Source organism: Castor canadensis, chromosome 1 (assembly GCF_047511655.1).
Source record: "Castor canadensis chromosome 1, mCasCan1.hap1v2, whole genome shotgun sequence".
NCBI lineage: Eukaryota > Metazoa > Chordata > Mammalia > Rodentia > Castoridae > Castor > Castor canadensis.
In genome coordinates, this window is record NC_133386.1 from 199,774,412 (window position 1) to 199,798,144 (window position 23,733).

General features: G+C 50.2%; 1 protein-coding gene across 2 annotated transcripts; it reads right to left on the reverse strand.

The window, feature by feature from the left end:
* Positions 1-885: 885 nt before the first annotated feature.
* Positions 886-13,006, reverse strand: Chrm1 (cholinergic receptor muscarinic 1). 2 transcript variants are annotated; one of them, XM_074047719.1, is made up of 3 exons: positions 12,412-13,006; positions 11,918-12,010; positions 886-3,396 (listed from the first exon to the last, which is right to left on the reverse strand). In XM_074047719.1, exon 3 carries the CDS (start codon positions 3,320-3,322, stop codon positions 1,937-1,939), a length of 1,386 nt encoding a protein of 461 aa, XP_073903820.1. In that variant the 5' UTR covers positions 3,323-3,396; positions 11,918-12,010; positions 12,412-13,006; the 3' UTR covers positions 886-1,936. The 2 variants fall into 2 exon arrangements, with proteins under 2 accessions (XP_073903820.1, XP_020031025.2); XM_020175436.2 differs by lacking the exon at positions 11,918-12,010.
* Between the last annotated feature and the right edge of the window lie 10,727 nt (positions 13,007-23,733).

Here is a 23,733-nt window from a genome sequence, read left to right on the forward strand (position 1 = left end):
TAAACACACTGGGCACCAAGGTTCCAGTGAACTTTTCTTTCTGTCAATATGTCATGTTTGTTGGCACTGCCTCTGTGACTTCATGACAGACAACAATTGGAAGCTTGTACCTGGTCTCTCCTGGACTCTATCCTGTGCACTTTCTTCTGTTGCTGTTTTTTTCTGTGTTCTTTCACTGTAATAAATAGTAGCTGTGACTCTAAGAGCTCTGCTAAGTTTTGTGTGTTCTTTTGCAAGTTATTGATCCTAAGGGTGGTCTTTGGGACCTCCCCTACCCCCCAACCACCACCACACTTAGATAACCACTGCTCTAGATGGGAGGAAACTTTTCTTGGCTCTTTTGCATAATCTTTGGGTATCCTTCACTAATGAAGTACCTTATGACATGACCCAAAGGTCACTAAAATGGTTTGGAGTATCCCAGGACTGTCATCTCCATAATGTGGGGGTCAGGAAGCTGTGAATTGCCTGGAAGCCTAGGTATTGATTTGTGGGGGTAACCCTGAGCAATTCTCCCAGGTCTTTGGGCCTTAGTTTCCCCATCTACAAACCAGGGCTTGAAATTCTGTTCTTGTTGGGTGTGACAGCTCCCAGAGAAACCATGTATGGCAGGTCAAATAGAGGATATACAGGGATCCAAGCAGGGACAGTTCATTTCTCCCACGTGCCCAAGTTCTAAAGGCCAGGTCTGCCTGGCCAGCCCCACTCACCTGAGCTATGGACCCCTGGACTCTGGGTCCCACATGGTGTGGTTGCTCTAGCCATACAGTGCTGCCCTTCTTGGAACCACCTTTAGGGCAGCAGCCCACATTCCACGGTACTTGCACTTTTCCCTGCCCCATTCTGTCCTGGTCTTGAGCCAACACAGGAAAGAAGGATCCTTGGTGCCTGCTGGTTATGTGGCTTTATTCACAGACTCAGCACACGCTGAGGATGGAAGGAAAGAACATTTGGGGCCAGGCTGGGCCTGGAGGGAAGTGTGGCTGGGAGGCCATGCATGGTTGGATTGGGGAGCTCACAGGAGAGAACCTGTTGGCTGGGCCAGGCCTGTGTGGGGCAGGGCTAGAGGCAGGCAGCATGCAGGAGGTCTGGCTAGATCTGCACAGAACAGATCCAGCAGATCCATCCAGGTGGTGGCTATAAGCCAGGAAGGAGGGACTGAGGTTACTCTGGGGTAGAGGAGGGGATGATGGGTGTGGGGCTGGATAGCAAGTTCCCATGCCCTTGTCCCCTAGGAAAATGACATAGTGGGACAGTTAGGATGCCTGGTGTCTGGTCCTGCTGCTGCCTTGGGACTTGATATGTGACCAGCCAAATTGATCCCCTCAGGTACCATCTCCTGCCTCAGAAGTGACCCATATAGGGATGCTCTGGAGACATTTGTAGGGAGGCTGGACAATCCTCGGAGAGTGTGTGAGGGCATAGCTGGTGAGGCTCTGCCTGTGCAGGAAGGGGATCTCAGCCAGGGATTCTCCCCAGCTCTCTCTGAGCCAAGTTTTTCTTTCTCAGTGGTTGGTGTCAATTCCTTGCAGTAAGCCCTAGGGGGCACTATCAACCACTGCAAGCCAGGTTCCCTGCTGGGCCAAAGAAGACTGCAATGTTAAACTCCTTGCCCGCCCTGCTGGCTCCTGACTTCCTGAATAAAGGCAAACAAGGAGTCCAAAGCCCGGATCCTCCCCCCTGGCCTTCCTGGTGAAGAACCCATTCCCACACAGCAGGGAACAAAAAACCAGTTCCCCAGGTTTCAATCCCTGCCTGGGAATAGCAAAGTTTGGAAAGCTGGCAAGGTCTCCTTGGGCTGTCCAGGAAGGTGACCCAGGAGACCGGGAAGCCCGGTCAGGCTCGATTGGGCCCTGGGGCTGAGGACACAGCCCCTGCCCGCTTTCCATCGACCTCTCCCTGGGGCTGGGGTGGAAGGATGCAGGAAAGGGGGCCATCAGCATTGGCGGGAGGGGGTTCGGTGCACAGAGCCAGGGCGCTTGGGGATCTTGCGCCATCGTCTCTTGTCCCAGCGGCAGAGCAGCAGCAGGCGGAAAGTGTCCCGGAAGGCTTTGTTGCAGAGTGCATAGCACATGGGGTTGATGGTGCTGTTGACATAGCACAGCCAGTAGCCCAGCTCCCACAGGGTCTCAGGAACACAGTCCTTGCAGAAGGTGGACACCAGCACCATGATGTTGTACGGTGTCCAGGTGAGGATGAAGGCCAGCAGGATGGCACTCAGGGTTCGGGCTGCCTTCTTCTCCTTGACCAGTGAGAAGGTCTTCCGCTTGGCTAGCTGTTCCTTCCCACGGGGCTTCTGGCTTTTGCCAGCTCGGTCACGCCCTTTCCGGGTGGGCCTCTTGACCATATTCGGGGAGCTTTTAGGGGGCTGCTTGGTGGGGGCCTGCACCTCGGGGTCCACCATGGGCATCTTGATGACCACTTCAGAGCCAGGCTCCTCACCCTCCGAGGATGTGAGGGACTCCATGGAACCTTCATCCTCTTCCTCTTCTTCCTTCCAGCTGTAGGCCTGCAGCAGCCTGGGAGCTCGGCAACAGCGACAGCAGCGGCCTGGAGGAGTCTCTGGTGAGCCCTCTGCCCCTGGCTGTGACCTCTCTGAGCTGCTGCTGCTGCCACCTCCTTTGCCTTGTGTCTCGGAGCCCTGCAGGGCCGCCAGCTCCCGTGCCCGGTTCTCTGTCTCCCGGTAGATGCGCCAATAGAGTGTGCACATGACTGTGACAGGGAGGTAGAAGGCAGCCATGGCTGTGCCAAAGGTAATGATGGGTTGGGAGAGGAACTGGATGTAGCACTGCCCAGCTAGCACTGTCCGCTCCCCTACCACGTATTGCCAGAAGAGGATGGCTGGGGCCCAGAGGATGAAGGAAACCAGCCAGGCTAAGCCAATCATTAGAGCTGCCCGGCGTGGAGTGCGCTTGGCACGGTAGCTCAGGGGTCGGGTCACAGAGAAGTAGCGGTCAAAGCTGATGAGCAGCAGATTCATGACGGAGGCATTGCTGGCCACGTAGTCCAGGGCCAGCCAGAGGTCACAGGCCAGTGTGCCCAGCGCCCAGTGGCCCATGAGCAGGTATGTGGTATAGAGGTTCATGGAGAAGGTGCCAATGATTAGGTCAGCACAGGCCAGGCTCAGCAGGAAGTAGTTATTGACTGTCTTGAGCTCTGTGTTGACTTTGAAGGAGATGAGTACCAACAAGTTGCCTGTCACTGTGGCCAGAGACAGGAGGCCCGTGGTGATCCCAATGAAAGCCACTTGCCAGGGACCCTTTCCTGGTGCCAGGACAGTGATGTTAGGGCTGACAGCAGGTGGGGCTGAAGTGTTCATCATGGCCAGATGGGAGGAGGGGGACAACCCCTTCCTCCAGTGTCACGCTAAAGGTTTCCTTAGAGGAAGGGCATCACCTGAAAACAGAAGACATAAACTTTGGCTGGACCACTGGACATCTCTGGTAGCCCTGAGTGGAAGGTATAAAGGACACATTCCCTCCCTTCTCAGAGCTCTGGGCCAGAGAGCATCATCCTTCCTTACTGGTGCCTACACATGGTCATTTACAATTCACTTTCTGCCAGCAGCATGGGGTGGCTTTGAAATCCAGGGATCTGAATCCTCATTCCAGCTTCACCAGACTGAGCCTCAATTTTCTCATTGGGAAATTACTACTAATTCCTGTCTTGCTTAACTCATGTGGCAGGAATTGGGAGACTCACTTTGTATACAGTCCTGCCAAATTTTCAAAGCATTTCACTCAACCTTATTACAGTCTTCATTTACTGAGTAGTTGCTACATGCCAGACACCATGCTAAGCAGTTAATCAAATTATCTAATTTAACTGTCTTGCATCTTTAGGAGGAAGGTCTTTATTCCCATCTCACTGGAAGTGATGGTGGCTCTGAACAGCTAGACACCTTGGCTATAGTGACAAGGTGGTGAATAGGATTAGAACCCGGTTATTGCTCTCACTGTGCATGGAGATCTCCAGTGGGAATTTTTCATTAAATATGGGGAAGTCGTTAGAAAGAAAGGGCTCTGGAGAGAAGAGGAAAGAGATGGGAGAAGGGGAAAGGCATGTATGTGAGTACGCATTGTATATTTACATCTGCACATTTTTCTGTGCATGTGTATGTGAGGTTGGCATGTTTGGGACTGGATGGACCCTCCCTCTGTGAGGGCAGCAGAGGGAGTGGTATTGGGTCCCAGCACCTTTGGTAGGAAGAAAGTGTGGAGTAAAAGCAAGCAACAGGGACAAGGGCTTCACTCCCAGCTAAGCAGGGGTCTGGCCCCAGATGGGATGTGGGAGGCCCTCCCCCTTCCTGGGCTCCAGATGAGTTGGGGGAAGCAAGAGGAACGGGAAGATCCCCTGGACTTTTCTGGGATCTGGAGCCTGGCCCAGGCACTAAGTCTGCACAAAGAGAAAGGCCAGGAAAGCAACCTCCTGAGCTGGGGGGAGGCCCCCACAGTCAAGGCAAAGCCAAATCAATGGTTGATGGTCCAGCTCAGCCATGGCTAGCTACTGTGTGATTTGGTGAGTCCCTTCCTATTGTGGCCTCATCCATCTGTCCCAATCTGCAGGTGTGGCCTTCAGGGTTGTATTGCTGGAAAGATTCCAAGGGAGATTGGGTAAGGGCCCACCAAGCTCTGATGTTCCTTGGGAACCTGGGCTCTGAAAGAGAGATTAATGTGCTGCCCCTGTCATAGAGGTTCTGGGTGGTATGTGGCTGACTGCATATCATCTGGAGTGTGTGAGGCCAAGGGCATCTCCACGGTTCTTGGTGAACTGTCAGCATGTGAGAACAACTCTCAGTGTGGGGGACCAGTATGTGACACAATCAAGAAGGACTGTGGCTGTTAGTGTGTGCTTGTGTCTCGGGACAGTTTGCACATGAGGAGGTATGTGTAACATCATAGTTAAAGAACCAAGATCCTGGAACCGGACTGTCTGGATTTGAATAAGACTTCACCATTATTGTGTATGTGATTATTGTTAGTGATGTAACTTCTATATGTCTCTGTTTCTTCAGTTGAAAAGTAGAGATAATGCCATTAGTTAATACCATTAGCTATTATCTCAAGGAATTGTTGGGAGGATTAAATGAGTCAATGAATGTCAAGTGGTTAGAACAGACTCTGTCACACAGTAAGTACTGAGTCCCCATTAACTCTTAGTATGTGTAGGAATGAGGGCTCCCTCCTGCCTTGGAGTGTCCACTTACAGTAAAAATCTGTGATAGAAGTTGGGGATGGTGGTGCATGCCTGTAATCCCAGCTACTCAGAAGGTAGAGGCAGGAGGATCTTGAGTTTGAGGTCAGTCAGGGCAAAGATAGCAGCAAGAACCTGTCTAAAAAACAAAATATAAAAAAAAAAGGACGAGTGGAGTGCCTTGCATACTGGAAGCCCTGGGCTTGATCTCCAGTACTTGCAAAAAAAAATCTATACCTGTATCTGTATATCTATTATCTATATCTATCCATCTATCTATCTATCTGTCTATCTATTGATAGAGGGATAGGGTGTAGTTCAGTGGTAGAATACTTGCTTAACATCCATGCGGTCCTGGGTTTGATCCTTACCTCTCCAAATCTCTGATAGTAGCATCTGATAATAATAATTAGTGCTAGTCACTGCTAAAGTATTTATATGCATTAATTAATTAATTTGCAGTGCTGGGATCAAGCATGGAGCCACGTGCATGCTAGGCAAGAGCTCTATTACAGAGCTAGATTCTTCAGTCCAAATTTAATCTTAACAGGAACCTATGACCTAAACATTATTGTCATCTCCATTTTACAGATGAGGAAGCTGACGCTGAGACAGAAAGAGAATTTGCACAAGATCATACAAGTAAGGTAGGAACCAGAATTTGAACCCAAGTGGTTTGTTCCAATGAAACTTCATTTGCTAGATCTGATGACTGGCCTGGAGGCTAGAGTTTACCAATTTGAATTTAAAAACATTGCATTAAAAATGATTTATCTTGATTCCTGAGTTTTGTTGCAATCCATTTAACTAAAGTCAGGTACTAGACTAGAGACTGAAATCAGGCTGGAGCTTTCCCCAGTCTGTTGCTGGTGAATGTTACCCTTGAGAATTTGCCCAGCATGACTATTGTCCCTTTGACTTTCTGAACTCAGGGCTGTTTAATGCCCATTGCACAAAGGGAGTATCTGAGGCTCAGAGAAAAGGGGGCAGAAGGCATCATCTGGCTGAAGGTTTCCTGGCTCCTAGCCTGGGTGTTTCCCTGCTATACCATCCCCTCACCCCTCAAGGACCTTGAAGCAGCATCCCTGGGTTCTAGGCAAAGACCTGCAAAGGCAGAGACAGACCAGGGGAGCTCACTGGGTGGAGAGGCTGCACCCTCCCACCTGCAGGGTCTTATATTTGTCAGGGCGTGTGCAGGCTTCAAAGCTTAGCACCTTATACCACTCCAGGCTCAGGACTACAGAGAGGCCAGTCAGGGACTCACCTTGGGTACAAAATTTAAGGGGTGTCCCAAAACTCAGTAAACAAGAAACTAATGTTTTAATGAAATATTTAGAAAGTTAATGCAAAAAATTCATGATGAACAAAATGTGGAAGGCAGGATTCAGTCCTGTACTTGCACACCCTGTCTCACTTGTTTCACGCTAAACTTGGCCCTGGTTCCTATGAAACTTTATTTACAAAAAGAGATAGTTAGCCCATGGGTTGTAGTTTGTTGTTTTATTTATTAATTTTTTTTTTTTTTTGGTGGTACTGGGGTTTGAATTCAGGTCTTTGCCTTACTAGGCAGGTTCTCTACCTCTTGAGCCACATTTCCAGCCTGATTTTTTTTTTTTTTGAGACAGGGTCTTACTATGTAGCCCAGGCTGGCCTTGAGCTCATGATTCTCCTGCTTTACCCTCCTGAGGCTGGGAATGCAGAGGTGTGCCACTATGCCGGGCTTGTTCATTGATTAAAAAAAAATGTTGTATTAGGCCAGATGTGGTGGTTCAGGCCTATAATCCTTGCTAATGGGAGGTAGAGATTGGGAGGATAGTGGTTTAAGCCAGCCTGGGCAAAAAGTCCAAAAGACCCCATTTCAATAAAAAAAAAGCTAGGCATGATGGCTCACACTTGTTATCCCAGCTGCACAGGAAATGTAATAGGTTCAGGTTTATTTAAAAAAAAAACAAAAGAAAAAGGATTAAGAGTGTGGCTCAAGTGGCAAGCACAAGGCCCTGAGTTCAAATACTGGTGTAGCTGAGGAGAAAAAAAATGTCATATTACAATATTTTTTCTCTGAGCTAATGAGTTTTTTTTTTTGGTGCCCCCCCCACCGCCCTTTTAGTGGTGCGGGGGATTGGACCCAGGGGCTAAGCAGGTACTCTATCACTGTACTAACCCTAGCCTCTGTGATCCTTTCTTAAATTTTGCTCCCAGGCAAGAACCTCATTCAACTCACAGCAGTCTTGGCATTGTGGCCCACAGCCCTGGGAGTGAAGCTCAGTGCTGTGCCTTCCTTGCTGTGTGACCATCAGTAATCCCTTAACCTTTCATTTCTCTGCTTCCCCTCATACCCAGCCAATGGGTGTGAGGTCCTGAAGAAGACATCCTGCTATTTTTCCTGACTCTCTCTCTGTCCCCCCCCCCACCGCAGCACTGGGGTTTGAACTCAGGGCCTCACGTTTGCTAGGCAGGCCCTCTATCACTTGAGCCGTGCCACCAGTCCGAACTCTCCTATTTGAATGGTCATATCAGCTGGGCACTGGTGGCTCACGCCTGTAGTCCTAGCTACTCAGGAGGCAAAAGATAAGGAGGATCACAGTTTGAAGCCAGCCCAGTTCACAAGACCCAATCTTGAAAAAAACCCACCACAAAAAAGGCCTGGTGGAGTGGCTCAAATGTAGTCCCTGAGTACTGCAAAAAAAGAGAAAAGAAAAGAAAAGAAAAAAAAGTCATATTGATAACCATTAATATCTCCTTCATGCCAGGCACTCGGTGTATATTATTTATCTTAATCTACAGGACACCCAATGGACATCCCAATTGGGGGTTCTTATCTCTATGGTATAGCTAAGGAAATTGAGGCTAAGAGGGCTAAGTGACTTTTTGATGGTCCCAAAGGAAGTAGTGGCATTGGGATTCTGATCAAAACTTGTGGCCTCAATGGCTTGTGTTTTTTCCATTTCACTGAACTCTTTATGCTCCACCTATGAGCTTTGAGGGCTACAGCCTCCCACAGATGGGGCGGAGGGCAGGGGAAGAGGAGGGGCAGAAGTTCTAAGGAACTGAAGTCCGATTCTAATCACCTTGTGCTCCATGAGATGCACCCTAAGAACAGACTCTGCCTTTCTTCTGCAATTAGAACAGGGGTCTTCACTCCCCAAACCCTCATGGACAATGAAAGAGTTCAAAAGGTTCCTAGAGACCTGCTCTAGTCCCTGCTGTGTGACCTTGGGAAAATCTTAACTTTTTTTTTTTTCTTTTTTTGATGGGACTGGGGTTTGAACTCAGGGCTTTGCATTTGTAAAGCAGGCACTCTACAGTTTGAGCCATACCTCCAGCCCTTAACTTTTTTTTTTTTATCTTCTCTTCTTAACACTTGGCTGGGGACAATCCACTAGCTGTTGTTCAAGGCTACTGGAGGAGTGTGGTTGTGAATGAACTTAGTTTCCTGTGATTGTGGCTGATTCCTCTGGGGAGACCAGTCCAGTGCTGAGAGTTAGGGTACTGGGGTTCAGTGGTGGCTCCAAAATCTTTACAAAGGAGGGGCTTAGGGTTAGCTATCTTATTTTGAAGCTGCAGAGCACTTTTTGGCATTGTGGCTCACAGCAGTCTTGGCATTGAGTATGGGGGAAGTGGCTGAAGGGGAGTGCATTGGGTTGAGGTGACTCCCCAAGGCTGTCCTTGGCTTCAAGCTCTTGTCTCTCTATGTGGCCTTGTGCAAGTCACCATCCTGACCTGGGAACTCTTGTATGGGGTGGGGGTGAATCCTGGCACGAGTGTTTTTGTGTATAAGGGTGTGTGCATTGCTGAGTGAGACTAGGGAGTGGTGGGGGTGATTCCATGGGTTTCTGGGAATGGACTCATTCTTGGGGGGTGTCATGTTTGAGGTATAGGAAGTTGTCAAGGAAGCAGGGAGGTGCTCTTCTGCCCAGGGCTGTGGCCTCCTGATGAAGGCTGTTGGGAGCCCTTAATAATATTACTAATATTATCATAGCAACTGGTATTTACTGACTGCTTGAATATACCAGACATGGCTCTATGCATTATATACATGATTTAATTTACCTGTTACATCCCCTTGTGAAACAGGGTCTATTATCTCCAATTTGTAAAAGAGGCAACTAAGACTTCAAAGCCTTAAGGACCTGAAAGCTCATCAGCACTGCTACAAGAATTTGGACCCCATCAGTCTGCCTCTGAGACCAACTTCTCTGACTTCTACTCTAAACTATTCTTGAGGGAATGGGGCTACTTATCAGTCTTCTTGCCTGACTCAACTAGCTTGGTCAAAGCTTAGTTTGAATCAGTCAACAGTGAGAATATGGCTTGTGTATGTGAGAGCCTATCATCTATCTGTGTGATGTATGATGACAGTGCTGGGGAAGGAGGAGGTTTAGCCATAGCTCTTTGAGAGAGAGGCAAAATAGGGGCTCCGTCTGCTTCATTCACTGCTTTAACCTGGGGCTTGCATAGAATTTGCTCAATAAATATTTGTGGAATAAATATCTGAATGTGTACATGGGATCCTCCTTATTGATTTCAGGCCCTGGATCATGAAAATGAGCCTGTGGGGGTTAGGAGCAGCTCCAGAGCAAGGTCTAGGGGGTCCCTTTGATACTATATCCCCTCATCTGCCAGGTTTCTGCTCTGGTATGAGGACACGGGAGAAAATCAGCCAAGAGCATCCTCATCTGTAAAATGGACCAAGTAAATCCTGCCTTACCTAGCTACAGGGAGCTGTGAGGTTCAAGACGGGCATGGATGTGAGAGGGTGCCTGTCAGTGTGTGTGTGTGTGTGTGTATGTGTGTGTATGTGTAAGGTGTAAGTCAGCCTGAGCTCAAAGAGTTAAGAATTGAGGTCAGAGCCTCTACTGCAAGGCAGGCCAGACTTGACCGCCAGCGCCCTGGACCAATCCCTAGGGACTGGGGATCTGGCTGGTGAGAGGAAGGAGGAAGGGAGAGAAACACTGGGGGAGGCAGGAGAGAGAGGCGGGGGGGGAGAGGGATTCCTGAACACTAGGTTTTCCAGAGCTTTACCACTGGTCAAGGAATGGAAAGGGGGAGTCAGGGAATGATAACAGTTTGCTGGCAAGAGGTTTAGGAGGGAATGGAACAAGCTTGTCATTCTGGGCTGGTAGAAAATCCTCACTGGGGCAAAGGAACAGTGTTAGGGAGAAGGCAGTAGAGGGACTGTGGGGCTGGGCATGTGAAACTTCACATATGCAGTAAGGAGGGCACTCCTAGTCAGGGCTCCTGACTGGTCCCTTCTGCTGCAGCCTTAACCCAGAACCAGTCTTTCTCAGGCAGCTATCTTCCCCTGGGTTAGCTTTTCTCTGAAGGTGGTTCTTGATCCATTAAAGGTACACAAAACTTCCACCCCTGATACCTGGCCTTGGGAATGAGTGACTAGACAAATAGAATTAATCATATTTTCAGGCTCAAGTCACCACTGGGAGTGCCAGCTAGCCCCGTGGAAGGCAGCAGCCATCATCAGTTAAATGCTTCATAAATACAATGCTGAGCTGGAAGAGTATCTTCAGTCCTAGAACCACTGCCAAATTTGCTCACCCATAATGGACCTTAATCAGTTGACCATCTTTAGTCAGACCTTGCCAAAGCAGGCTGAATCCTAGACCTCACTCAGTCAGTGTGGCATCAGAAGTGCTGGGTCCCCCTTATCCTCTTCCCTGCATGCCCCCAGCTCCTCACTCCTTGCACTCCCCTCCCTTTTTCCTTTCTTTTATCTTCCTCCCTCCCCCATCCTTCTAGGCATCACCATGGCATCACAGCAGAGCAGAAACCCAGTGAGATTCACCCACTTCTTCCCCGCCTGCCTGCCTGCCTGGAGCCCAAGCTTCTGCCTCACAAAGCATGCCGTGTCTCCTGTTCCTCATCCCATCCTCCTGCTCATGGAGTTGGTAGCACAGTGTAGTGTGAGAGTTGAGGAGAATGGGGTACAAGACCCAATTTTCCTTCTAGGGCTATGAGCCTGTCCGTTCCCCTTTCTCAACCTCAGTCTCTTCATCCACACAATGGGAAGTCTCGATTAGCCCCTCCTTGGCACTTTAAATTTCCCATTGCACTTCAGTATCCAGTTCCCAGGTCTCCAGTCACCAGCCCACTAGGGGAAAGAAGAGTCACATCTTCTGCCTACCCATTTTACCATCTCCTCGCCTTTCATATCTCAGTAGCGATCATGCTTTGCTTAGTGGCTGAGGTCAAGGAGCAAAGAACTTTCATCTTGTAGCTCAGTGATTACCCAGGCACAGAAGTCTGGCTGTGGGAGACTGCCAGTTTTGTAGGATCAGTCTGGGGAGAGCTGCAGGTGTGTATTGTGGGAAAAAGGTGAATCCCTCTCCAATGGCATTGATAATCCCTAAAGTGCCCATGTCTGAATGACCTAATGGAGCTGATTGCCCCCTCCCCAGCTGTCTGTCAAAGAGCTGGCAACATTGCAAGAACCAGAATTTCTGGCCCTGGTTCATCCCTTCATTGTGAGGTTGGGGCACTGGCACTGGCATTGTGAGGTTGGGCAAGTACCTGGCACAGGTGCCCATAACTCTCCATATATTGCCCTGTGCAAATCTGAGATACTAAAAATATAGAGAGGGCCTCTGGTCCCCTGCACATGTCAGGGTTACATTTCCTGGCTGGTGTGGCTGTCTATGTGCCTATTTGTCCCCAAAGAGCCCTGGGACTCTCTGCCTGGTCTCCTGCTGGCTTCTGGCCCAACACCCACCTTGGCATCCAGCTTGTCCATCTGGCCAGCAGCCTGGTTCAGTCCATCTTGGGGGGGCTGAAGATGGATGGGGGTAGTGGGATTCAGAGTGCCCTGAGGAGAGAAGGAGGTTCTGGGACTGGCAACCCCCCCCAAAAGGGGGGGGTAATCAACCTTCAACAGGATGATGGTGGCAAGGGCTATCTCCTGTCCCCTGCCCTTCTCATTTTGCCCTGGGGCTCTGCCTGCTATATGACAGCCTAATCCCTCTGGGTTCCAGGTCCAGTTTTCTAAGGGGGTCTCCATCTCCTTTGCCAGATGAAGCCCAAAAAACATCAGATATATCCAGGAGCGGCCAATGTCCAATGCTATAGAGCACCCTTGGCCTCTAGACCCCTCCCTGGCCGCCTCCTTTCTCCAGCATCCACCCCCATATCTGTCTCATCCTGGTCCCTGCCCTGCTCCTGAGGACCCTGCTTTTCTTGCCCCTCCCAAGCCCACCTAAATGTACTCACCATGGGGTTGGAGAGGGGTCTGTAGGGTCCTCAGCTCCACTGCTTCTCCAGGGGCCGGTGGTGTCTCCTGGGACCCAAACACCTGGCTCCCGGGGGGGAGCTGCGCCCTGTGCTGGCAGCGGGAGAGGCACAGCCAGTGATTGGCATGTCCCACCCCCTGGCACGCCAGCCTGGAGGGGGAGGGAGGAAGGGAAAGAGAGGGAGGGAGAAAAGGGAGGAAAAGAAGGGAGGGGGAGCTGGAGGGAAGCCTCAGGCAGCATCTGGGGTTGGAATAAGTCCTGGAGCGTGCCCCCCTTGTCCACTAGAGCCCCCACTTTGAGCCTCAAGAGGGAGGAGGCAAGACATGAGGAGGAAGAGCCCAGGAAGGCTAAAAGTCCAGGACGGGTGAGAAGGCGGATACAGGGAGGCAAACACCCACACCCACTGCACACAGACTTAGTGGCACACACACACACACACACACACACACACACCCTCACAAAGGCACACTCTGTTTCTCTGGGCTCCTTCCCCTATTCAACCTTAGAGCCCCCAACCCGTGTGCTCCATGTCCCAACACACATGCCCCGGTATTCACATGTCTGCTTCCTTCTCACACATGCCATTCCCACTGCACATGCCCACGCGCCCACCCACCCACCCAGCCACACACCCTGCTCTTCCCTGCTGCGAGGAAGCTAGATTCCTTCTGTTTGGAAATGACACATTGGGCCTCACGTGAGAGGCTCCAACTTGGAACAGACCCAGAGGGCTGGCGCACCCGCCCAGGGCTGAGCGGACGTGCGCCCGCATGCTGGGCTGTGTGCTCTGGTATCTGCCTATGACTGTAGAGTCCCATTGTGAGGGTACATGGGTGTCAGGTTGGCGGGGATGAGCGGGGGTGGGGCATCTGATTGCTCCATGTGTTGCTGAATGCTCGGCATGTGTGCATCCCTGTGTACTCATGTCACCATGCGGTCTGCGTAAATGCAGGTGTGATCCTGTCCGTCTGGAGGCAGGACGCTTGTGCATGTGTGTGTCTGTATTCCAAGTGTCTGAGTGTTGCCCAACTGTGGAATTTGCTAATTCTGACAAGTGAGGCAGCCTCTAACTCCCTGCCTGCTCCACCCCCAGCTTCCCCTTGGAAGACAGACAGACAGACAGCTCTCCACCCAACTTGTCAAACTCTGTCTCCCTTGACTCCCACTCAGAACTCACAGGTGTGTACCTGGGAAGTGCCAAGCCGTGCCTCCCCACCTCCCTCAGCCCTAAGCTTGGACAGCACCCCTCCTCCTAGGCTGGCTTGAATTTCTGTGTAGAGTTTCCTCAGAGATAGAACCGCTGGGGGGCACTTTGCCATAGAGACCTGGGTTCTGCACTGCCCTGGGCTGGCTTGAGAGACCTCCTGGGGAGCTAACAATGGAGGACAATTGGGGAGGCTACCATGACTGCTGGCTGGGGCTGAGAACTTTGCCCCTTGGGCTATGCTGGAGCCCTGGAGTGGGAGGTTGGGAAGGATCAAAATCATATTCCAATTAATGTAGAGGAGAAATGAGAAAGGTGAAGAGCAGAAGTGAGATGAGTGTGTGGTGGACAACTGTTTGGAATTCGGTCCCAGGACTCTAAGCCCAGGGCTCTGGAATCTGGGGCACAGGGCTGGGGTCCCTGCATCACTCCTTTCCTCTTCTTCCACCAAGCACCCCTACACACTGCTGAAGATATCCTGGGGTTTTTCTCATTTAGGAGCCCAATTGCCTAAGGAGCCAGGTAGAATAGAAATTGGAGTCCCTGGGGCTTGGCCAGTAACCATGAGGTGCCAGTGGTGGGCACAGGTCACAGGTACTTGTGGAACACCTATATTTTTGGAAAGGTGGGGCTCCAGCAAGCACACAGTGTGCTTCCTTACTGAAGTTAGATGGATAGCTGTAGTTTGGAAAAAAATCTGAGCAGCTCCTTCTCCCTTCTCAGTGTTACTAAGCAGGTCAGGGTTGGGTCTGAACTCAACCTTCCCTACGGTGGGCTGCCCCCTGCTGGGCCATCCTTGGGTTTTCGGCTGCGGCTTATGCGCGCGGTGGGGCTGAGTGTACGTGTGTGCGTACACGTGGCTAAGTGTGGGGGTGTTAGGCCTCCACGCTCAACATCCATTTCCGAGTCTGAATCAGGCTCCCTCCTTGCCCCTTCCCCCTAATCTCCTTGGTCTCCCTTTTCTCTTCTCCCACCTCCTCTGCACACGTCCCTTTAGAAATAAAAACACTTATTTTGTGGGCGGGAGGGAAGGGTGTCCAGCTTTCCTCTGCCTCCTCCTCAGTGCCTCCCTCTGTCCCATGCGGCTCCCTTAAGTCTGTGCAACCGAGGAGGCAGGGGTATACAGACTCCCCCAGCCAGTTATTGCATTACTTTTTTCCCCCTGGACTTCGCTAGGTCCCTCTTACCGGATGGGGAAACTGAGGCAGAAGGGGGAAGGGAGGTTGCGCCGGGAGAAGCGCTCCCGCCCGGCTCGCTCACCACCCCCGCACACGCGCCCGATTTAGCCGCAGGGAGGCTGGGAACATTGTCTTTATTTTAAGCCGCCGAGTGCGGCACGAACGCGGCTGCTCGCGACAAAGGACTTCTCTAAGCGGCTGCAGGCGGCGCACGTGGGGGGGTCCTGCCCCGCCCCCGCGTGACCCCCCCTACCCCCTCTTCGGGTCACTCTCACCCCCTCCAGCTCTCTCTCTGTCCAGGTGGGCAGGGGCTGGCCTAGGTCCGGGTCTGGGCTCTTGATGGTTGCTATTTTTGGTTGCCTGGCAGAGAAGATTCACTCCGCTAGGCCACCAAGGGAACGCAGGGTCGCCGTGTGGCGGCTTGGCTCAATTTCAGCCCCCTCGAGGGTGGAGGAGAGAGGTTGCCCTGGGTGCGAATGCAGATCCAGCTCAGTTAAACCGCCTTGGGCAAGTTAGGGTTCCTCTCTAGGTGTCAGTTCCTTAATCAATGACTTGAGGGTTAGAAATACGTCCCTTGACGAGGCTGTTTGACGACTATTTGTATTTGTGCAGGTTAAAAATGGCAGATGTGGCTGCTAAAAGTGAAAGCCATTATTTTTATTTATAATAGGTATTGCGCGTTTACTACGTGCCAGGCGCTTCTAAGTGCTGCTCACAACTCTACGAGGGAGGTTCTCCTCTTATTCCCATTTTACAGACGAGTAGATCTACAAACCCTGGATCCCCAGGGCTCTGTAGAGGGTGCAGTGTGCCTGAACCATCTTGGCGGTGGGAATGGGGTGGGGCGTGCAGGTTGCAGTTCCAGTGACAGGAAGAAACTGTGGAACAGTATTTTTCAAAGGCCTGGAGGCTGAAGGCCTCCAGGGGGTGGGCGAAGCAGTGAGCCTTCTCCATTGTGCGCGCACAGCCTCTCTTAAATCCTCAACCTCAGTTTGAATCCAGGTTAGAACCTCAAATATGGCTAAACCGGCCCCTTCACAGAGCGGCTTCTACAGTCTTAGAAGATGGAGGCCGGAGGGGGTGATCGTCCTCCTCGCCCCATTAGGCCTGTGAAGCCCATATGATTGGTCCTGGGGGGAAAGGAGGAAGAGGCGCTGGTCAGTGGTTTCACACTCGGTGAGAAGCAACCTCCATTCGGAGCCAGGCAGGAAGGCAGCCAGACAGCCTGAGGACACTCCCACCCCGCTTGCCTTAGGGCTTCAGCCTTGTTGTGTCCCCCTCTTCCCCCGCCCAGCCCTAAGAGCCTAGTTTCTAGATTTAAAAGGAGACACTACAGTCCAGGGTGGGGCTTCGGATGGAGCTGACCCAGCAATGGACCCAGATCCCCTGCTGCGGAGGGCTGGGCCGGCTTAGCCACAACAAAGACCTCCTCTTGCGACAGGAAATCGAGGTTTTTCCAGTCTGGTTCCTAAGATGAGCCCGCGTAGACAGAATTCAATTCCATCTGTCGGGTGATTCACCTCCCGACACCAGCCGACCTGTGCTGGGCGCTTCGGGGCAGGAAGATGACCGTGACGGAGCCTTGATCCTGGAGCGGCTTGGGACCTGGGCAGAGCGATCCCTGGTCCTTACAGTTCGGCTGCGGAAAGTTCGGAGTTGAGGAGGCGTCCAGGGTCGGCTCCTGGTGGCATAATGCTGGAAACCGAGAAAACGTCAGACGGGGCCTCAGGAAGACCTGAGTTCCCTCAGGCATCCCTAAATGTCCTCTACTCCAGTCTATGAGGACAGGACTTCACTTGCCGCCGCCTTAGCGTTGGCTGCCCAGTGAACAGGAGGCCCACTTTCCCCCGCTCTGTGGACGCTCGTGCCTCCCGCTCAAATCTCACGGTCCAAAGCATCTCAAAAACAGATTAATGATGTCAACTGTAACTGCTGGATCAGTGGACACTGGAGCCCCAAGGTTTCTACCACAGGGCAGATACACCCTGGCCCAGGTCAAGATCCCTCGTGAAACTGCTGGATACCAGCCCAGTGGAACTTGGGTCACGAATTTAGGTTGGGGCCCCAACCTCAGTTTCTGGTTCCCCAAACTCCCTGACTGTACAGCTGAGTCTTTGCATCCAGGAGTGTGATGTGGCCCCTGCAAATTTGCTCCCTTCCCTCGCAATCACCTCCCCCGAATCCTGTGGACGTTCTGTTTTTGAGAGCTCACCAAAAGAGAGACTGAAGCTTGATGTTTACTGCGGTGAAGGGTGGGGAGGGGCCAGGGAAATTGAGCCTCAGCTTTTCCCTCTCCTACCTGGCTCCAGTCTGAGAGACTGTTGCCCGCTGGGGTGCGGACCGCAGGCTGCAGGCGCCTGCCCCTTACTCTGCTGGCTCGCCGCCTGGCGACCTTCCCTCATGATCGTGGTCTTCCAGCAGTTCTTGGCCTTCCCAGCCAGTGGCTGCTTTAGTAGCCTAATGACCCGCCCTGGCTTAGTGCCCACAGGGGCTGGGCAGAAGGCAGGGATGAGCCTCTTGCCAAGCACCCATTTTCCTTCACAGGAAGATAAATAAATAAATAATAACACTTAGGCTTCCTTTATTCCCTTACAATGTAGGACTTTCCTTGGCAGAGATAGGGGATGGTGCCCAATTTACGGCTTGAAGGTAATAGCAGCTGGCTACCCTTTATTGAGCACTTACTTCTGGCTACTCCATTCCCAAGCTCTAGACTGCACTTTTTCATCAAATCTTCAAAACATCCCCTGATATAGAGGCAGTTATGGTCTCCATTTTACAGAAAGAAAACTGAGGTTCGGAGAGGTTAGGTTATTTCAGTCTGCTCTCTCTCTTTCTTTGTACTGGGGTTTGAACTCAGGGCCTTGCACTTGCTAAGCAGGTGCTCTACCACTTGAGCCACTCTCTCTCTCTCTTTCTTTTTTTTTGGAATACTGGAACTTGAACTCAGGGCCTTCAGCTTGAGCCACTCCACCAGCTCTGTTTTTGTGAAGGGTTTTTCAAGATAGGGTCTTGCGGAACTTTTTCCCTGGGCTGGCTTCAAACCATGATCCTCCTGATCTCTGTCTCCTGAGTAGCTAGACTCTCTCTTTGAGACAGGACCTCCCTATGTAGCCCAGGCTGCCCTCAATCTCGAGATCCTTCTGTCTCACCCTCCTAAGTGTTGGGATTACAGGTGTGTCATTACACTCTGGCTTTAGTCTGTTCTCTTAACGCCTTCACACTTTGTGAGTTTTGTCCCCAGTTTGGAACCTAACTAGCTGGGAACCCTCTGGGTCATCTGTAAGAGGGAGGGGTATTCTGGGAAACTGCTAAGTCAATGTTTCCCCTAGTTCTTCATTTTGCAGTTCTATTATTTAATAAAAACTTGCAGGGGACCAACTATGTGCTGGCCTAGTTCTCAGAGTCTTACATGTTTTAACTCATTTAATTTTCCTAATAACCCGTGAAGTAAGTCAAATTATTAGACCGTCCCCCCTACCCCGTTTTTTTTGGCAGTACCAGGGTTTGAACTCAGGGCCTCACTTTTACTAGGCAGACACTCTGCCACTTGAGTCACTCCACCAGCCCATCCATTATCCCTGTTTTGTAAATGAGGAAGGTGAGGCCCTGCGAGGATCAACAACCTGTACAAAATCACACAGCTAATAGGTGCAGAATCAGGCTGGTTGACTTATTGCTTTTGTCCCTACCCTAAAAGTTCTTCAATGTCCATGCATCCACATCACCTGTTCCTTTCTCCTCTCTCTGCACCTCCAACTGTGGGGCAATCAGCCTTTATGCTAAGGTCTAATGGACCCTGGCCCCATGGCCTCCCTTCCCCAGCCATTTGGTGCCTCTTGTCAGCTGCAACGCTGACGCTGGTGGAGGCCTGACCAGGGCAGGGATTGATGAGGCTGGGGACCTCAGTTCTCCTGTTTACTCAGGCCGCCAGCACATACCATGATTAACCCTGCACAATTGAGTTAGGGCGTGAGCTCGCAGGCTGGAGTCAGGGGAGGGGGAGGGGCTGATGCTGGTGTGCAAAAGGCTGGAGCCGCTAACAGGAAGGGCAGTGCTCAGCCACTGTGGACCTCAAGGGTGTGGGACCAACTTTCCCCTCTTCTTTCCCCCATCCCCTTTCCACAGAGTACAGGGGCTGAGCTTGTCTCAGCTCAGGCCTTGTCCAAGAAGAAAAGGAAACTCTTTCACGAGGGCCTGTTTGTACCCCAAGTTTCCTCACTTCTGGGGTGAGTTTATGTCTCTGCATCTTTCCCCCAGGCCTGTGAGAAACTTCTCTCTCTTGAGTTCATGCCCAGTGTGGTTTTTTTTTTTTTTTTTTTTTGCCACAGCAGCTTATTTAGATGTGATTTAGGAGTTCTTCTGCAAACCACCTGAATAAAAAGTCCAGTCCCGGCTCCAATTCTCCTCATGAGGAATGAGGACCATTGCCCCTTTGCTCTGCTTTAGAGGGATAGGCCTTCAGAATTTCACTGTTTTAAAATCCACACAGTATAGCCCATAACATGTCCTACTTCCTGCAGAAGTAGGAATGAAACCCATTCTAAGGGAACAGTCTAGAGTCTGTGTCCATCATTGTTTTCAATACTGGAAAAGGAATAGGAGAAGCCAGTGTTCAGAGGCTATGGTGCTTCTGAACTAGATGGAGGAGAGAACATGATCTTGAGAAAGGTATTAGGGCACACCAGAGCTTACATATCTCCTGGGAATAGAGAAAAAAAAAAGTGAGGAAAGGTAGAGGGATGGTCAGTAGAAGCTGGGCCCAGTGGAAGAGTATAGGTGTGGTTTAAGAGGATAATCTGGTCTAAGAGATTGTGTAGCATGTCAGAGCATTAGACTGAGGCAAATTGGGGCCTATCTTGAACCTTGTACAAGGGAAGGAGTCATGGCCTCTCCTCCAACCTCAGTCTGTCTGTCTAGAAACAGGGTGGACTAGATGGCTCCAAGACTCCCAGCTCTGATGTTCTTTGAAGATGGGACACTGGGGTGTCTGCTGTCCTGGCAGATCCCCCCAGCCCCCACCCTTCTTTGAACTTTAGTATCTCAGAAATAGAATGGGAGGTCAGGCTAGCCCAGTGTTACACAAATTCCACTTTGTGAATGTTAGCAGCTATTAGCTATAGAAGGAAAAGTTTCTGAGATAAAACCAGAGATTAGTTAGGCTTTCCTCCTTGCAATAACCTACCAGAGCCTTTCATGGCAAATGTGCGTGGAGAATCCTGAGAGACAGAGGGAACATACAGTGTCTCCCAAACTTATGTCACTGCACGATCTTTTTTATGTGGCCATGATCTCATAGGCCTGGCAGCTGGGAAGCATGCTTGGGTCATTCTGGACTAGTCTATTGGAAATCCAGCTAACTCTGACATGGGATTGTTTAAGGCATCTCCTTCCACGTGTCAGGCGTGAATTCCTGATCCATTAAGGCTCTCTTCCCCAGCCTCAACCTTTCCTGGACACTGCCTACCTCTGGACCTCTTACCCTACTCTCCATAGGGTGTTTTATTTTTGTTCTTGCCTTCTGTGGCCTCCTGGCTCAACCCCCTAGTGGACTCTGATTTCAGCATAGCTTCCCCTTCTCTGCTCCTTTCCTGTTTCCAGAGAACATGAGAGGCACTGTTTGGGCTCTGCTGTCAGGGGGTGGTGTGGTGCCTGTCCTCAACCCCAGGATATGGTTTCTTGGTTCTCAATCCCAGGTCCTATCCCCAAGTTTCTCAGGCTCAGTCTCAATCTTCCAGCCCTAGTCCTCAACCAATAGGTCCAGAGTCTCCTGACTGTCAGCTTTAGATTCCTGTGTCTCAATCCACAGCTCCAAGCCCTAGTCCCACTTCCCATCTATGGCTTCCAGCCTTCCTCTCCAAAGCAGTTTCTGAGATTCTGGGTTTGCACAGGTTAAGAGACAGCCCCTTTCCTCTGTCCACCTGCAGCTGTAACTTATTTGATTTTGGGCCTGAGCTAGGGGCTGGGACCAGTGGAGAGCAACTGACCCTCTGGCAGGATAAGAAGTAAACCCCAGGAGATGAGGACAAGTATTTACAGGAACATTCTAAGGAGGTAAGTGGAGGGAGGTGGGGGCAGAAGGTATATTAGTCCATTTTCTATAGTCAGTAACACAATACCATAGACTGGTGAATTATAATGAAATGAGGTTTATTTTGGCTCATTGTTCTGGAGGTCCAAGATCTAGGGGCTACATTTGGTGGAAGCTTCCTTCCTCCCTCCCTCCCTTCCCCTTCGTTCGTTCCTTCCTTCCTTCCTTGTTTCCTTCCCTCCCTCCCTCCCTCCCTCCTTTCCTTCCTTCCTTCCTTCTTTCTTTCCTTCCCTCCCTCCCTCCCTCCCTCCCTCCCTTTGTTCCTTCCTTCCTTCCTTCCCTCCTTCTTTCTTTCCTTCCTTCCTTCCTTTTCTTTCTTGGTCTGACTGTGTAGCTCAGTCTAGCCTTGAATTTTCCGTCCTCCTGCCTCTGTCTCCCAAGTACTGGGATTACAGGCCTGGACCACCATGCCCAGCCTGGTGGTAGCCTTCTTGCTGGCAGAATCCTGAGGCAGTACAGGGCATCATATGGCAAGGGATAGGGAGTATGCATATGTATACTTGTCTTTTGGTCTTCCTCTCTCTTGCTGTAAAGCCACCAGTATTCAGTCATGGGTGGGGGGGACTCCACTCTGATGGTTTTGTCTAATCCTAATCACCTCCCAAAGGTCTTATCTCTAAGCACCAGTCAGATTAAGTTGTCACCCTTGAGCAAACAGCATGGCTCAAGTGGTAGAGCACTTGCCTAGCAAGTGCAAAGTCCTGAGTTCAAACTTCAGTACTGCCCTACTCCCGCCCCGCAAAAAAACCCCAAAACAAAACAGAAAAACTGTCATCCTCCTCATACCTTACAATGGGGATTAAATTTCTACATCAATTTTTATTTTATTTTATTTTGGTGGTACTGGGATTTGAACTCAGGGCCTCATGCTTGCTCAAGTGGCAGGTGTTCTACCACTTGAGTCAATTCACCAGCCCTTCAACATAAGTTTTATAGGGGATACACCACAGCATTCTGCCCCTGCTGCCAACCTCCCCAACGCTTATTCTTCTTACATATCAGATACAATCTTTCTATCCAAATAGTACCAAAGTCTTAACTTATTATAGGATCAATTTAAGAGTCCAATGTTCAAGGTCAGGACTGGAGGAATGGCTCAATTAGTAGAGCACCTGCTTAGTAAGCTTGAGACCCTAAGTTCAAACCCCAGAACCAGCCAAAAAAATCAAACCAAACCAACCAACCAACCAACCAACCAAACAAACAAAAAGTAAAGTACTAGGCCATATCTGAGACACAAAGCAAACACCTTGAAGTTGTGAACTTGTAAAATCAAATCAAGTTATCTAATATACAATGGTAGGACAGGCACAAGTTATATTTTCCCATTCCAAAAGGGAGGAATAGGCAAGTAGAAAGGAGTAATCATCCCAAAGCAAGACTGAAATTCGTTAGGACAGACATTAGATCATAAAGCTCCAAGCCTAGCATTTTGTGTACACTGTGGCAAGGGACTGGCCTCCAAGACGGTGAAATGCTCCACACCTCTGGCTTTGCTGATTATTACCCAAATGGTTACTTATTGTCTGGGGCTGCATGCAGATAGTGGCTTTTCTGGGTGGCTGTGGTATGTTGCTTGCAACACAACCTTTCTTGGGTCCCCATTGTGGCTGTGCTTTGACAGCTCCACTAGGTATCACCCTATTGGCTGCTCTCTGCACCAACCCTGTGGCAAGCTTTCATTTGGCCTTTCAAGCCTTCCTGTGAAATCTTGTGGAAGCCACCAACCCCATAGCTCTTGCATTCTGTGTGCCTGCAAAATCAGCTGCATGTGGATTCCAAAGTCTGCTGCCTGCACAAAGTCACCTGGGCCTCTATGAACAATGGCTGAAAAGGCTACGGGGCACTTGGTTGGAAAGTTGTAATCCTGAGGCAGCCCTGGATCGTGAGCCTGTGGAAAGCACCCTGGACTTAGTCTTTGAAACCAGAGTGCATCTCTAGGTCTCTGAGCCTGTGATGGGAGGGGCATCCTTGAAGATTTCTGAGGTGCCCTTGAGGCCTTTTTCTAATTGTCTTGCCAGTTAGCACCTGGATCCCTCTTACTCCCACTAACCTGCAACTTTACCACATCCTGTCTTATGTACAATTTTTGCTCTTTTCCCTGGCCAACTTGTGAATTTTCTAAATATTTTCACTCTGCCTTTCATTTCATTGTAAATTTGACTACAAGTAGCCAGTAATACCCATGCCACAGCCTGACTACTTTGTTGTTTTGAAATTTCTGCTTAATAAACTAGTCCATTATTATTAAGTTTGGCCTTCCATAAATTCTTAGGGAATGGACATATGCATCTGAATTCTTTGCGACGCATCAGTTTCCAACACAATCCTCATTTACAGCTGAGACTAGGTCCTTGCTTTCCTTGATTTCTGAGCCTTTGCTAGAATCATCCATAATACTTAATTTTCTAGGCTTTTTTCTATCCATCTTCTCCAAACGCTTCCAATCTTTGACTATTACCCTGTTCCAAAGATACTTCTGTATTTTCAGGTATTTGTTATTAGCAGCAACCCCACTCCTGATATCATTTTCTGTATTAATCTGTTTTTCTTATTATAATGAGATGCTAGAGGCAGGATAACTTTACATAACTTTATAAAGAAAAGAGGCTGTTTTTTAGATAGTACTGGGGATTGTACTCCAGGACCTTATACTTGCCAGGTAAGTACACTCTGCCACTTCAGCCACATTCTGGTCCAGAAAAGAGGCTTTTAAAACTTACAGTATTGAACACTGAAAGTCCAAGCAGCATGTTATAGGCTCTGGCAACTTCCTGTCCCTTGGCTGCATCATTTCTAGTGGTAGTGGATGGCAATGATAGGAGTGCA